The 17,634-nt window shown below is 35.7% G+C and overlaps 2 protein-coding genes across 2 annotated transcripts in view; both read left to right on the top strand.

The window, feature by feature from the left end:
• The window catches only part of LOC111054306 (putative uncharacterized protein DDB_G0282133), a 100,759-nt gene that overhangs the window by 8,054 nt on the left and 75,071 nt on the right, over positions 1–17,634 (top strand). The window lies entirely within an intron of this gene.
• On the top strand, positions 12,260–17,344 carry LOC111057015 (histidine-rich glycoprotein-like). Its single transcript, XM_022344434.2, has 3 exons — positions 12,260–12,368; positions 13,909–13,976; positions 15,659–17,344. The coding sequence occupies exons 1-3, from the start codon at positions 12,336–12,338 to the stop codon at positions 16,872–16,874; spliced, it is 1,317 nt and encodes a 438-aa protein (XP_022200126.1). The 5' UTR covers positions 12,260–12,335; the 3' UTR covers positions 16,875–17,344.

Raw genomic sequence — 17,634 nt, 5'->3', positions numbered from 1 at the left:
CAGTAGTAAAATAAATTAAGAACGATCGTTGCTCTCAATAATCGTTGCACCGTTTCCATAGGCAATGTTATTTATATCTATACATAATCGTGAGAATCGTTCAAATTGATATTAGTATCAATATGCCAGACTCAATCTATTTATCTATATTCATGAGCATTACTCAACTATGCGTTCAGCTTCCCGTTCACACCATTATCTTTTGACGCATCCAAATTAAAACAATATTTCGGACACGTCTCACACTCGTACGATGGGTGGGCAAATTAATTAGCTTGCAGTGCGCAGCACAGTGCGGTGCATATGAGCAACTTCACGTCTTCAACCATTCAACGTCAAACTTGCATAATAAAGTAATTAGAACATGCTACACACTGATTAATTATTGTGTGACGGTTTGCCCATATATCCTGATTACTTTACAGGGAAATTAATCATTTTGGACCATCATAAATGGAAACTCCAAGTCTCCCCTTATTGATTAGATTTGAAGAAAAATATTAGTTTATTTTATCCAGTAGATGGAAATATACATACAGACGACATACAGTAATTATTTAAAGTAACAAAGAGGACCATGATACGTAAAAATCAGAGTTCGGCTGATCTATGCCTGAATTAGGTACTGAAATCAATTGCTGTGATTGAAATTTTCATGTACTTCACAAGTAGTGATCTGATCATGTGCTAGGAATTTTATACGACCGCTTCCCTTCAAATGCATTCTTTCGTGAACCAACAGGAAAAATACGCATTGGTAGGCCGAGGAAAACATGGACTTGAAGCATCAATACAGGCTCAATAATGCCTTAAACGTGCCAGACCAGTCATTCATGAGGAAGATGATCAATGTATTTCTGGGTTTGGACGTGAGTAAATAGTGATATATCAGAGGGCCTACAGTTTAAGGTGGCTTCCAAACCACCGTGCAGTAGTTTTTTTTTCAGATAACTGTCTACTGGTAGAACTGACGTCAAGCAAACGTTCTAAATAATGTGCTAGACGGTCTTTCCTTCGAAGTCAACCCCTTCCGTTAACATTACTGAATCCTAATAACTCTCGTAACTAGGAATAATTATCATGTAGAATTCGACTGAACCTCTTCAAATAGTCAACTATTACACTCACTTCAAGTGAGAAGGAAGAAAGTCTTTGTGATTGAGATGTAAAGCAGTAAAATCGAATATAAGTTACGAAGACAGGTATATTGAGAAGAGTGACGGAAAGTGAGAGCGATAGATTTCCAGTTCTGTAGCATTGCAGAAAATTCTAACGTCATTCAGCTGTTTATTGCAGCCAGTTGACTACATAGACGTTGTTGCTCTATCGTCTGGAAAACTGTTTCAATGTAGGTTAATTGTTATCTCTCATTGGTATCTGTTGTGTTTTCTTCCATTCCTTTTCTGCTTTCCACCAATCGTCCCACTCTGACTCTCTTCATCTCTCTCCTTCTCACACAGTGTCTCTATCTGTCTCTCCTAAAAAACGTAGCAGTGCAAGTGCAATATTGTTCCGTAAGACAGAGCTGCATGGTCCCGGTGCGTTTTTCTTTTTCATAATGCAGTCAGTAGTTTTCCAGTCTTCAGTCACCGTTTACTGTACTAATCGAGTCAATGTCTGTCATCCCACCGCACAACTGAATCTAGTTTGCAAGCTCATCAATATTATTGAGAATGATGTCAAGTTTCAAATAATATGATTCAGTATAATAAAGTATTTATATCGATTAAGGAATTATAATTGATGAACTTATTTTCAGTTATTATATTTCATCACGTCTCCCTCTTGAATCTCATAGACTGACAAATTTTCCTCTTCTCTTTCTCGTTTTTACTTCTCAATCCCAAATTAGAACATGTGGACATGATTTTCAGACAAACATAAGTGCGTACAATGGTGTCTTGAGTAGATTTTTATATGGAAAATGATGATGTTATGTAATTATGTGCCCCAAAATTTTAAAATAGACAATCTAGACCGTTACGCGTGGTTGAAATCAATGTTTCATATTTCAGGGGACTTGAGAAAAGTGAATAAGTCGGTATGGGTTTTTTTTGGTGGGCAGTCTCTCAAGGAATGCCTGGATATATAATTTAAGCCGTCAATGGGTCTCAAGACTTGAAAACCCCCACAAATCAAATGACATTCATACTGAATTTGATAATTTTTGGGGATTCCCCAATAACAAAATGACAATCCTGTGTTGAAATCTTGATTTTTCCAATTATTTACGAGTAATTATACATTCTCCAAAATGAACACAAGGTTATTTCTATCTTGTGAAGCTTGCCTATTCGATATCATGTTATTGATAACTGTATTCGAATGGCCATTTCAGACACAACGCGCTAGAGGGAATAATGTGCGGGTATCCCTCTCATACCTATGGGCTGATCAAGTACACCGATCAAGTATCAAGTCATTTCATTACCAAACATCTAATTTTTCTGCCTCTTCCAATACGTAATATCGTGGATATTAAATGACAAGGTCAAGCATTGCTAGCATTTCTTTACATTCCATCGAATTCGAAAATTCAATTTTAGCATTGTTAATAATAATAATAATCTGAGTTCAAGACAAATAAATTTCCTTGTGTGATTCTTATTCAGCCCATAAGGTTGTAAAAGTCTTGAAGGTGATCACGCTTCGATCCCTCCAAAGTATTGAACGAGCGTTAGCGAGTTCCGAGTTCTCACTTTTGACTTACTAGAGGTCAAAGTCGTTTTCCGTCTGTTTGTATGTTCTACAAATTCTTAAGAAAGAATTGATCAATCAGCTTCAAATTTTGAACACGAATTTTTCAAAAAATTTTACAGGTCAAGTTCGTTGGACAACAAGACTGATTCACTCCTTCGTCCTATTTCAGGATAAAAAAATAACATTGAAAATGCATAAGAGAAATTAATATGTGTTTTGATTATCACTAGGTCAGCTGGAGTTAATGGCATGCTATTTCTATAATTTTCCCATTCATTTGAAAAAGCTGATACTATTGGGGAGTTATGACACAGACTGACAGACTTCATGCGCCGACACATAATTTAAACTGAATAATACAAGAACATTATTATTTAATTTATAAGTTCTCGCTTCCAATAACGTCTGCCAGCCTGTCTATAGTCCGTCTGTAACATACGCGTAATAGCACACCGCACTACTTGTGATAACAGTTGCTATGGCGTTGACAAATTTGCTATGAAATTTTTTCTTCAAAAAGTTGAATTTTTGAGTAGAAGCTAGTATTAGTGTTCAATAACACGTGATCATCCAATGTACTCATGTACTCAATGTACTCATTTATTTCATTTTGTATAATTATTTATTAATATCTTTAAATGTTGAGATCATTGAAACGGTTTCAGATATCGATGTACGGGTTTCACCATTGATTTTTTTTTCTAATTCTGTATAGGAATCATCTATCACATGACTACGTTCCCATTTAAAAAAATGAAGTTGGATTCAATATGAAGCTGGATTCGAAATGAAGTTGGATCCATATGAAAAGATTAAGGGTGGCGGATAAAAGTTTTGAAGTGACAGAAAGTATTTTTTCTCAATTGTAATAGGATCTCCATGGAACCTAGTGTCATAATAATTATCATACTTGTAAAAGAGATATTCAAGTGTTTTCATAATGATTCTCACCAACTCCGTATAATATGCAAATTGCGGATTTCAGAGATTAATATAACAGTTCATGAGCGAGTTCTTCAACTCAGGGGGTCGCTAGTTAAAGTATTATAATACAGTACTATATTTATTATAGTATATTCCAGGAGCTGTTTGATTCAGTAGTCGCGCTGATAAACTATCCCATTGGAATGGTGGCCACTTGAGCCCACTCCTCTGAATATAAATTCATGAGTCGAAAAATCACTTTAAGGTGGTTCGGAATCCACCTAAAACTGTAGGTCCACACATCATCATCTGATTCATTCCTCATGCACAAGCCTAGAGCTCATGTAGGCATTTTCCTCAGAGAAAAAATATTGAGCATAAAACTACAATAATGACTAGATACTAAACTAAGGGTCTCTATACACTTAACTACTCTACGCTGATATACGTATTTGGAAGACGTAGCCGTCCTGTCTCACAATATTGGAATCTACGCTACGCTGATGTGGACAGAACAGATTCGTAGCTTGAATAATTTAACATTGCATGATAGGACTTATTTTATCGTAGCATTGCTTAGAATAGTTAAGTGTGATGAGACTCTAAGATGTGAGGATACTTTCCAATAATATCTCCTTTATAATTTGAATTGTTAATTTCATCAAACAAAAAAGGCAGAAATAACACAATCTCGGCCAAACAGTATGTTGAATATCATTGGTCCTTGTGATTGCTAGGTTTATTCTAAAACAACAGAACTAATTATTGTGAGGATGAAATCCTTTCCACTGTTAGTCCTTCGAAATCTTATAATATATTCATAATATTTATGGAAGATCTTTTTTCCCAATCAAGCTGTTATTTGTTTGTTGAGTTTTTGCAGCATGGGTTGAAGTGGTGGATTGTTGGGGAAATGTGATTGGCTGGAGCTGAAGCGTGTCGGCCACTGTTGACTGTGTGTGATTCATCACGGACTGCTGATCGTTATCTATTTCTGTCAACTCTGTTGTCAATGCAAGCGCGGTGTCTCTTGCCCTGTCTTTCCGCTTGACAACAATTGCACAAACAATTAAAATACATTGGGCAATTTCCCAATCGCTGAAGGTCATTCCGGAATTTCCAGCTTATGCAAATTTATGTTACAGGTCTCTCACCTATCTATTATTCATTGATTAATTACAAACTCTTCAAGTTGTAATGAATTTCACCAAGAATTAACTCGCCATGGAAAAGTTATAGCCTAATAAATTGAATTGGAAGAAATTTTTATTTCCTATTTTTTCATGATATTTTGTTAATCATCGCCCACTAACTAGAGACTAAAGCGAGAAAGGAACAATCATCTGATTGGTAATTTCATTAACAATACAATTGTAGGTAATTTCATTCTCTATGAGCCCTGTTGTCTCAAATTTATCTTTGAACACTCCTCTTGATTCAAAAATGGCTTGAACTCTTGAAATCTTCAGTTTCTAAGAGTCACGTAACCAATTTCAAAACTATTTATGCTCAATTCAATGTAATACACTGGAAGAAAGTAATACCTGAACCACAATTTGTAACCAAATTCAATTTTTCATCACCAATGTGTCTCGAGGTGAATGACATTGGGAACAGAAAAATCACTTGAAATAATAGTTTTTTTCCGAAAACACCTTTTATATTGGCATCTAGCACGGCAAAAACGTAGGCTACATTGTGCAGATAAACTGGAAAATTACGATTATATGATGGAAATATGAATCTTTACCTGACTCTAAAGGTCTTGAACGAGCAACAACCTCCATATCCAACATTTTTCTTGAAAAAAAGTAGCGTGAGCAATATTTTATTGGAGAAAATATCAAATTTTCTCACACGAGGTGAAAATTCACTGATTGGCTTTTTATTAAAATAACTTCCTGAAAAATGTATATATACGATAAAATGTTATGCGATATAAATTTCAGATCTGTTCATCCTGTAAATGATGGAATCAGAGTGAGTTCAATAGCTTGATTTGGAGCCGAGATTGATTTGTTCTACGAATCCATTGCAGTTTCGTACTTCGGGGTGTCCTGAGGGGAAGTGAGTGGGCGGACGATGGGGACTCCCCGGCTATGTTCTATGAATACTAACACCCTGCAAAAGTTCAGCTTCCCCCATATTTTTTGCTCATCTATGTCTTTATTGTCTGGGTCAAATATCGTTACACTACCGATACAACTGATCTATCGTTAATGCCACTCTGAGAAAAGGATTTTATAGAAGTTTACAATTCAATTGATTTTCAACAGTTGAACTACAATCAAGAATAGCTCACTCTCTCATCCGCCTACAGTTGAAATCTCACTGTACCTGGAATGACTTGAGAAATCATAATCCAGTGATAAAAACAGTTTAATTTGAAATTGAATAAAGGAATAATTTGAAATAGGAAATCCTGCTACATGAATAATGAATATGGGAACAAGATAATGAAACTATTCATACCAATAGAGTAGTATAGATGAGACTATGCTCATTCATCCAAAAAGTTCATACTTGAATCTGAGTTGAACAGAAGGTGGAGGGATACATTGAGGATAGAGCTTATTGATATTGAATCTTAATTTGTCCAAGAATAATCTTGAAAGCTTATTGAAACTGAAACGACTATGACTGAAGATAATTAAGACGGTTTGATTTGAACAAGATATTTAGGATAAGAACAATGCAAAGCTAGGAATAGTCAGCTGTTTCGTGATTCTATCCTGGCTGTTGGTGAACAATACTTGCAGATACATTTATGTTACTTATTATCTACTTCTTAATTCTTTTTTCTTTTTTAATTTATCAGAAACTTTATATTCACTTCATACTTAAAGCGTCTGACATACTATTCATGATAAGAATTAGAATATTTTATCGCTAGGAAAAGGAAATGAAATGAGGACACTCATAACTTTCTTGGTACCAAGCAACGCTGGTTGATAATAGATTTGCTTGAGGATGAGGACTGGCAGATTACCCGCTTGACCGAGGATTAATCCATCCAGCCTCGTTGATGGATTCAGAGCGTTTCTCATCAGCCTGTCAACCTCTCAACTAAAGACGTAACAACAAAATATAATAGTTACAGTTTTTTTTTCTATTGTCGCTGTTTCATTCGTTGTTGGTTTTCCTATTATTGTAGTTGTTCTGTTCGGAATTTCTCCGATTGCAAAATTGACGTTATGTTTGCTGTTTGCACGTTATCCGTGCTCAGAACTCTCAGCCAATACTACTTATTACATTGTTACGTTATAAGAGCGTACCGCGCACAAAAATTTCGTGAATGTGTACACCAGTCTGCGACAACTCACACCTTTTCATGGTGGCCTGGACAAATTTCCCACAAGGGGAATTTTATTGGAAAATTGTTGTCTGGAAATCATCTTGTCCCAGATGCAGTTGATAACTCACTGTCCTTCTCCTACTTTGCTTGATGTCCATATAACTACTGTGAGATTCACTTCATACTGTCAGGATTTATTGAATGTACAGCTTAATTATAATTAATTAGGAACGCTGATAGTATGCTGGAAGAGGGTCTCTATAAAATATATGCCATAGCGTTAGCATTGCAGAGAAGCAAAGACCTCGTTCTCTCCAACCACCAATGACAAATTCGAAGTTATTCACATCGAGTCAGGAGTCAGATTATAACTCAGATTCAGACTCGAGATTCACATAAATATGTGGACTCAATAGAAATGGCAAAATAGTAATACTTTGGCAAGGTACCTAGAATGCATATAGTACCTGTATTCTAGGTACATTGTATTTTGATATTCATATTTTTCGTTTATTCCACTATTCAGAATTACACAACTTATAGAAAAAGTACCACAGGCTCACGCCCAAAACGGTTCCAATAATTCTAATTTTTACAACACTCTAAATGTAACTAGATTATGTGTCACTTCAACATTCTTCAATTACACACTCAATTTACAATATTCAAAACACACAAAAATTATTTTTAAATTGAAAAAATACTTAAAATAAATCAATTAAAGATATTCAGAAAACTCCAAACTTTGAAAAACTATAAAATATATTATATGAAAATACCCCGAACATCGTATGTATAGTGGATTCTTTAGAATAATGATGTAGCCAAGATATGGAATTTCAGAAGTAACTCTTTCAATATTTTCATGATATATGAATGAGTTCGTTCTAGCAGCTCCATAAACTTTTAAAAAAGGACCTCAATACAGTTAATTAACTCAATTCACAACGGTTCATTGAATGTCTCCAAGATGACCATCTTGGTTTATCAAAACAAATTGAATGAATCTTTTTTTGAGTGAAGAGTATTCTATACGATAGGAGAAGGTGTTCATCTCTTTGTCTTTCGAGGAAAAAACATTTTTCATTAATATCATTACTCCATATTTGAGTGAATTTTTGCTGTTGATTCAGAAGATGGGCTAATTGCCTACCCTGCTCCTTCTCATCGGATTTGAGAAATTAATTCAGATTAGTCTCAACTGAATTCACTCATTCGTACATCCAGTTGAACTCTTGTTTATTGATCCTCATGTATGCATGATGTCTTCATTTCTCTCTAGCTACACCCACAGAAAACTACCTTTATACCATCAAATAATTATTTCACCATAATAATTTCATATTTTTTTCCTCTTCACGCCAAGTCGAGAAGTCGAGAATCAACTAATTCTCACAAATTCCTCTACGTTATAGCAAAAAAACAAGACCAAACTCTAAACCAATCAAATATTATTTGTTCAAAATCAAATTGGAATAATTAAGCATTTGAAAAAATCAGTAAATCTTCATAAAAAACTCTAGTATTACCACTAGAATTCAAATTATACTGTATGATATACACAATTTCGAATGGAATTTGACTTCCACTTGACAATGTGATTTCAGTGTTTCAAATCGAAAGTTGTCAAGTTCTTTGTTTTCCTTGAATTGATATCTCTCATCCTAGTTATAAATGAATGAGACTTGATCAAGTCAAGAACATCGAAATCAATATTATTATATATTTATTAATGCTTTTCAAAAATCATCAGTGGATATGAACGTAGCTTCCCAACAATTATTAATAGCTAGAGATTAAAACTCATATTATTATTATTTATTATATTTGTAATGTATTCTCAATAACAAGTAGGCTACATAAGGGATAAACAAGTAGATTAGAATTTTGTCATACGTTGATTGAACAAAATAAAACTTGAACTAGTTGATCGAGAATGCTACATATGTGCCTCGAGGCTTTAGAAATTAAAAACGTTAATCGAAACGCATCGAATGTTGGCATCCAATGCAATGATACTGACTACATCTTCCTCCTTTTACAATCATCATGCACTCAAGCATCCGCTTTCAACATAATCATCGCGAGTCATAATGCAGATACGCTTAACTGCTGCCGCTGTATGGTTCCATGTTTATCCAGGTGCTAACAACTAATCCATTCCTGCTATACTGCTATTCATTTTGAACTGTCAGAGTTGATTGAATGGGAAGTACCAATGTTAAAGATGATGGATGCTGATAGTTTGAAGTAAATCTCTCTTCAACTAGGCCTACCGGAAAGATACAAAAATCATCATCAATGTGTCGACGAGTTTGCAATTTATTTGGACACTGGAGTGCATTTCAAGTTCTTTAATCATTCAATGACTAAATAGACACTTTATCTAATCATCACTAGTAACCACCTGTCCCTAAAACACACTATACTCAATACATGTAAGAATAGTACATGAATTCCGACATAATTCTTGTATATCCATGTATGGATAGTTGAAACATGTACAGTATAATATACTGACTGATGTAGTATAGTATACTACCATTGAAGTTGGTTTATGCTGATTGTTGCAGTAGGTGAAATGCAATGGTGGATTATACGTTACGCTTGCAACGTAATGTTAATTATTGCATGTTAGCTCTTAATCGCTGAAAATTTGATCCCCTCTAATTGGAAGGTGGAGTAGCTAATTAGAATTTTTAATTTCAAAAATTACCCGAATGTGATGCCAAATGGAGATTGAGTTAACGTTCTCATCAAAATGCATTTATTGGGAGGGGAAACTGGATTGATTCACTACGATAGGTGAACTCACAGGACTTGCAACATGAATGTATTGCATTATCATTATGAGAGATTGGGAATTACGGATTTCTGAATCTACAAAGAGAAGAACATACCTATAAACCAATACTTACAAATGCAGAATCATGATTTCCTCAAAAAAAGCTCTCTCACATTGATGTCAAACTCTTTAAAGCTATATAAAAATTATAAGAAACTAAGAATTTTGATAGAAAAGCATTTACTAACAGAGAGTATGCTATTATTGCTTGACTGAAGTAGCATGATATTCAAGGTCAGACTTCATGGTTACGGTCCAAGTATTAGCAAAATTAGAAAATGGATGTAACACAAAATAAAACTTGAAGCAACTAGGAAACAGAAACAAATGTATTGATGAAAAATAATATAAACATTTTTTTTTTTCATTTTGTGATGAATAATTTTTCAGGTTGTGGTCATAGTTTTACTATACGTCTTTCCTAACGTCATCTACTTCAAATGCTTGAACAACTTGAAAATTTAGTTATTATTTTTACAAGTTCAAGTTGTAGTTTTGATGATTCACTATGTAATTGTGATACATTCATTGTGGATTGTGATAATTCTATCAAAAAATAATATTGTCCTATCTTTAAAGTGATCAGAATTCATTCCTAGGAACTAATTTGCAAAAAAATATTGAGGAATGCTAGAATGTATTCTTAATCAAATAATTATGTCATATCGACCCCACGCGAGTAATAATGCAACTGAATCTCTAAAACCCAATTTCAAAACCACTGGATTACTACAAAATAAATTTCTCTGGATCACAACATTGAACTCTTTTGAACATCTGAAAATTCTTGTGAGATGGGATAACATCAATAATATTACATCATAGTCAATCGCACGAAATCAGTCCTTTATAAATTGGAATGACTGAGTACCTAATCACATCCCCTTCCCCAAAACAATAGACGTTGCCAATCCATCAGGTGTATTAAAAATATATATAATTAATTCTTATTCATAATCAACTGTGGAGAACATTGATCAACTATTTTTTAGCAACGTTGCACTGATATGTTCCAATTTCCATCGAACTATTATCGTGCGGTTCACTATAGTATAAGTATCCTCATTATCTTAAGTATGATATCAGTTTTCTTATCAATAAGAAAAACGTTGCAATGCGATTTTTGTGTGGCCATCAAGTTAATACTTTCTCTGCTGGCAATTCTGAAGCAGGAGATTCCCCCAGTTCCTCATGAAGCTTTTTGATCGAACTGAATAGTGCTATAATTTTTTTATGGTGGAATCATTGGTTCGATTATCAAAATCAATTTTCAAATCTTGAGATATTTCAACTTATATATCGTTTGCTTCCATTCATGTTATTACCAATCGTACCATTCATTTCCAAGTTATTAATAGAGCGATATGAAGGTTCATGGTGTCATTTTTGGTCGATCGCTTTTAATGGAAATCTGAATCGTTATTATTGAAGATTAATAACAGCAGAGTTCCGTGACAAATAGTCCAGAGAATCATGGACTAAGGAGAAGTATTTTCGGTTTCCATATGAGTAATGTCCTGTAGAGGTAAAGCTTTAATCATAGTGGCTATACCAATAAATTATAATGTTTGGATGATGTGTATTAAGGTCCTTAAACAGAGTAATAAAAATTATGGAATATCAATGTATTCATATTCACTGTATTATACTCATACATTCAATGTACATAATAAGGAACTTGGAAATGGAAAAATCATATTTCGTTTTTTCAACAAATCTATTAAAATCCAAATTACAATAAAATAAAGGATATTGGCTTATACACGTATGGGATAGGAAATGACGCATTATCACGTCCGGACTACTGGAATGATAAACTTGAAATTCTGCTTATGGATTTTTAATTTAACAAGGATGGTCATAGGCCTATTCTAAATTCTTCAAGATTTCAATAGGTCAAGTTTTCAATTAGACCCTTGCGGAGCACGGGTTACCTGCTAGTCAATAATAATATGAATCAATGTAATTACTATAAAAGTAGATTCAGTAGAACCTTTACATTGAGAGGATATCCCTAATGCTATATTTATAAGAATGTGGGATAGAAATTAGTCGATTAGTCGATCAATTACATTGATGGAAGTAGACTATGAGATTCGCCACTAAATGAAGCCGAAAAGCATGACTGTTTAGGAGTAGGTGGTCCGAAAAGGACCCATTCTACAGATGAATGGAGAAGATGTAGTTTTCTGTGTCAGTGTCATTGTCGTGGCCTGGAAGAAGGGGTCAATTTTCGTAGGCTTTTCTCAGGCGTTCGCCGGAGTCCTCCAGGGTCTTCGATGTGATCCTATTTTTGAAAGTTGTAACCGTTCGATGGCTGAGACAATGGTCATCATGCAACTTATTAAAGTTATGTTGATGGAGTTGTTGGTCAAACGATTGGTCAGAGAAAGGAAAAGTGTGTTGGTTTTTTCCGGCGTGAGGGGGCACGCGAGTCCCCGCCGCAGCGACTCCAGACGTATATAAACTTTAAACGCCAGCTTCACCGTATCAGTTGCTCAGTTGCCTCTTTCCAGTGGGTGCTCTCACCAACACAACAGTCTTAGTGCTTCAACCGCTGCGGACCACCGCATGGGGATACCAGCTACAGCTGCAACAAACATGGTTAGTACTTCATTCATTCACTCTTACTTACCTCTAGTTTCAACTTCAAATTTCAATTTCCCTCAACAAAGTTTCAATTTACATTGATAGCTTCGTCTTTCAAATTTCAACCCTTACTTCAATCATTATTCAATTTACTGTACTAGTTATACTATGAACCACATTCTTCCTCTTTTCGCTTCAGTTCAAATTGGACAATAGTTACCCTTCCAAACAAAGTTGGAGTTGATTACTTTGACGTTAATCGTTCAACCCCTTAGAATTATCATCATCCAAAATTTAAGTGCGATCTTATAGAGTTTCAATTTTGGATTTGATATTCATTTTGAGCTTGGAGCTTCATTATAACTCATTGATTCTTCCTAGCCTTTATGAAGAGTAAGAATTTATTCTTCCATACCTTCATAATAATATTCTAATTATCTCTTCGATACTTTGCGATTTCATAATAGCAAAATTAGGAAATTGAAGAAATTTTTGTAATAGTGGGTTTTTTTCTTTTCCGACTACTGTATTTTTTACTCTATACAATACTTGTATCCCACTCTACTTCGAAAACAAACTTCCTATTTCATCAAAAGAATTTAAAAAAAAATAAAAGAATCGATTGCATCCAATTTTCCCTTATTGTAATCATCAATTTACTACCCTATCCCACATTATTGATGAAAATAACTTATTCCAAATCAATTTCATAATTATTCTGCAATTAGGTCATTTTATTAATTTTCTAATCTTGGCCTTTTGCTTCCATAAACAACTATTCAGAAGAGTCTGATCACTTACCAGCCATCACAGAGTCCAAAATCATCGAGCTCAATCTTAAAAATAGAAAATCACCCTTGTTTTCAAAAGTTAGATTTTTGGACCTCCGAGAGAGAAAGTTCTTCCCAATCTTATTTTTGAAGCATAATATATGCCTCCAACAGTTCCTACTCAGCTCAAACGTTTTATTCTGCCTCTTTCCAAATGTAGAAAAGTTTGTTCAATTTCCAAAAGCTTTGATATTGACTCCCCTTCGAATTATTATGAACTCATTCACTTCCAATACTTTTTCAAATTTCTGTGCTGCAAACTATCTTCATTTCAAGTGGCCTGGGTAATTTATTCAATTGATGAGACCTCCGTTGATAACTCAGTTTCATGCTTTATCAAGTAACTTCTATAACATTCAAATGTCACAACATTGGCAGGTCCAATGTAATTGATCTTTCACTTATTTCATAGTTTAGAATCCATTCAATCATGTATAATCCATTTGAAATATGAGGGGGTGACTTCTCCTGAATTATCAACTCGATAGGCAATATTAAATGCTTTTTCTCCCCATTTTCTAACTGCTAGTATGGGTGTTGAAAGTAGTTTATAGTCATTGGAAAGTTAGTAGAGCTACTGCTACAAATCAGTAGTTCTATTAATAACTATATCAGTCACTCAAGATATCAGTAAAAATGAGGTTTTTCCTCACACACCTACTTGATAGAAGTACAAATTTTCTATATGATTTCAAATATTAATTGATATTCTCTATTTTTTGCAGATTCTTCCCCTTTTTCTAGGCTTATTTGTCGGCCTTTGTGTCGCTGACAATGAGGCTGCACCAAGCGAGTAAGTGAATCATGTGTTTTATACAACACAGAATCAACATAATCTAGATAGTAATGAAATTAAATGAAAACATTCTCCATTTGGCGGAATCAGAACTTTTTAGTCCTCTCTACCACTCAAACTCAATACTAGAATTGATTATCAGTACAATAAAAATAATATTTAATACGGTACTTTACATTTAGGACAAGATTATATTCTCTAGATCTGATCATGAGACTTGACGTACTACTTTAAGATACACAATCAATTCAAAACGAAACATTTTTCCGGAAACAGTTTCTCCAATCGAAGAATTTTCAATTCTTATAAGAGCACAAGAACACACAATACAATTGAAATTATTCATAATCACTATCTATAGTAGGAACATTCTACAGATACATATTTTCTGCCAAAACAAGAATGACATGATATGAAACATATAGACTAACTGCAATTGTCATGGGAATTGTTTTTCTCACATTAATCATACTAGTGTGATATCGATGATAATCATCAAAGTAGAACATGATCATTGATCACTGATCCTTACACCTTATACTTTCTTCCAATACAACATATTCATCACATATGAGCTTCCGAATCAATTTAAAAATTGTATTTGAGTTTACCTAGCCTGAATTAATTTTAGCCTTCTGTTAGGCTTTGTCAATTTGCTGTAGAAAAATCATCATGGTTTTCGTGATTCATTACTCACAAAACTCCCATTACATTCATTTATTGTTGAATTCAATCACAGAGTTATTGGTTTGTAGAGCATCACTGTTTTCATCTCTGTAAATCACTGTATCTGAACTTCTTTATTGCTTTTACGATATATTCCGAATAGAATATTGAACAGATATATTTCGAACCTTTTCGGTCTGACACTCAAAAAATCCTTTGAAGTTTAAGAAACTCATCATGAGTAATGAATATATGGATATATTTTCCAAACTTTGATTCTATGATAAATTCTCTCCCATTTCCATGCATTCGTTCAGTTAGATCTTGCTGAATATGAGATTTAGCGAGCAATTATATGACTTGATTCCTGAGGCCTACAATAGCTTATAAATAGTGTTAAAATTGTATAATTAAAATAGCGGAAATCCACATTTTATTTATAAAACGCTCGAAATTCTCAGTGATTGGTATCATTCGATGACTAAGATCAATTCTCTGATAGGAGATCACTCGTTCCTACTGCTATTGTTAGATCATTCATCTTCATCTCGAACATGTGAACTCGTGTATCAATTGTCGTATACACTTGAAAATTGTCGTATGAACTTGATCTTCAATGAAAAAAAATCGCCTCTCACAATCGGAATGCATAATTCATCGCTAGAGCTATTTTATGCTTATCCTCTAAATTTTTCAATTTCAAAATTTTATAATATAATTAAACCTCTGTATGAGTTGAAAGGAAAAGAGCTCTTATTTGTCAATTCACTTCAAAAAGATTACATCATTCTCAATTCACCTTCGGAAGGTATCATACATTGTCTCTATCAGTATCAACTGCAATATATTTCTTCGATTGTTTATTCCTTCTACAGACATTTAAAGATCGTTCATGCTCTCTATTTTAAAATAGCACAGAATCTCAATCAATTTGGAAAGTGGATTAATTTGAGGATACAGTCACTGAGATGATCTCTAGAGTTGAGAATAAAGTAAAATGTTTTGTTTCACAGGAATGTGCTGGTGCCTTTGGTTCCCGTTGAACTAGAACCTGCAGCGGCACCCGCTCACGCAGTCTACCACTTAGTAAATGAGGCAGCCGATGCTGCAGCTAACCTAGATAATGTAGAAAATGACAGCAAAGGTGCTGGCTCAGTGACGCACCATCACTACCACTCTGGTCATGTAGACCACATACACAAGCATGAAGGTCATGCGGGCCATCACCACAAGCATCACGGTCATGCTGAGCACGGTCACAAGCATCACGGACACGCCGAGCATGGACACAAGCATCACGGACATGCACACCACGCACACAAGCATCATGGACACGCTGAGCATGGACACAAGCATCACGGACATGCCGATCATGGTCACAAGCACGAAGGTCACTTTGGACATGGACACAAGCATCACGGACACGCCGAGCATGGACACAAGCATCACGGACATGCTGAGCATGGACACAAGCACCATGGACACGCCGACCATCAACACAAGCATCACGGACATGCATCACATGGACACAAGCACCACGGACATGCCGAACATGGACATAAGCATCATGGACATGCCGAGCACGGTCATCATCACGGAGGACACTTTGGCCATGGACACAAGCACGGTGGACACTTTGGTCACGGACACAAGCATCACGGACATGCCGAACACGGACACAAGCATCACGGACATGCTGAGCACGGACACAAGCACCATGGACATGCTGAACACGGACACAAGCATGAGGGTCACTTCGGTCATGGACACAAACACCACGGACATGCTGAGCACGGACACAAGCACCACGGACATTTCGGTCATGGCCACAAGCACCACGGACATGCCGAACATGGACACAAGCACCACGGACATTTCGGTCATGGACACAAGCATCACGGACATGCCGAACATGGACACAAGCACCACGGACATGCCGAGCACGGACACAAGCATCACGGACACTTTGGTCACGGACACAAACACGGTGGACACGCTGACCATGGTCACGCTCATCACACTCCTGACGATCATGGTGCAGGTCACGACGCAGCCCAGAACGAAGGGCTTGGCGCATTCTACTCGGCCGGAGACGACCGCGCATATGACAGCCTGCTGACGGTGGGAGGAGCGGGAGCGGCAACGGGAGCGGGAGCACCGGCGGCAGCCGACAGCGGAGAGACTTTCCAGATCCCCGAGCTCGAAGGCCTCGCAATCTACGAGCCATAAACGCTAAGCCAACATGCTTAGACGCTCCACATCAAAATTATTTTATGTTGTACAATAAGCTATTCTCCGCCGAGCGACCAAGTCGATCAACGAAGTCGCGGGGAACTGCTGGGCGATCTAGTTACCAAAAATCATGTTACGAAGGTATGAGGAATATCTGAAGAGTATTATTGTTATTGCCAATTGATGATGTTACCGCTCCGGCCGATGACTGATCAAGAATGCCATCTTGAAACATTTCCATGTGCACGGCGTCTGTGTTGCTCTTGTTGACTAATTCTACGACTATATTTATAATTTATACACGATAAGGTGAATCACATTACAATCATATCACCAACAGGCATCAATATCTGCACACAACCAATACGATATGTGATTCTAGTACTGCCGTATCTTTTTTATTGTTTTATATTGTTTTGTTATTGATAATATCCACATGAAATAAACGTATTCATTCATATATTTTATCTGAAGCTTATCATTGCAAAAACACACCAAACACCATGTCTTTCTAGTGCGAGTGTTCTTTGAAAGCTTGATGCAGTTAATTCAATTAATTGAGGTCTGTTGGTCTACCGTGCTTGAACAAATCGAGCATAAAGCGTTCAACTCTATCAGCCGTGCACAGATATTCTTGGCCAATACAGGATCCGAATTTTATGCAATGGCTTCTTGAAATTGTTAGCCTGACAAATTTTAACGATCAGGCGTTCCACAGTGAATTTAATTCAGCAAATAGACCATAAACGTCACGGTC

The sequence above is a fragment of the Nilaparvata lugens genome, chromosome 6 (genome assembly GCF_014356525.2).
Source record: "Nilaparvata lugens isolate BPH chromosome 6, ASM1435652v1, whole genome shotgun sequence".
Lineage (NCBI taxonomy): Eukaryota > Metazoa > Arthropoda > Insecta > Hemiptera > Delphacidae > Nilaparvata > Nilaparvata lugens.
Note: the sequence above shows the minus strand (reverse complement) of the source record. Positions and strands in the feature narration are given on the sequence as shown.

Coding starts and splice junctions, on each gene's coding strand:
- LOC111057015 (XM_022344434.2), top strand. CDS start 12,336: ATGGGGATACCAGCTACAGCTGCAACAAACATG. Junction 12,369..13,908: donor CTACAGCTGCAACAAACATG/GTTAGTACTTCA, acceptor TATTTTTTGCAG/ATTCTTCCCCTTTTTCTAGG. Junction 13,977..15,658: donor AATGAGGCTGCACCAAGCGA/GTAAGTGAATCA, acceptor TTTGTTTCACAG/GAATGTGCTGGTGCCTTTGG.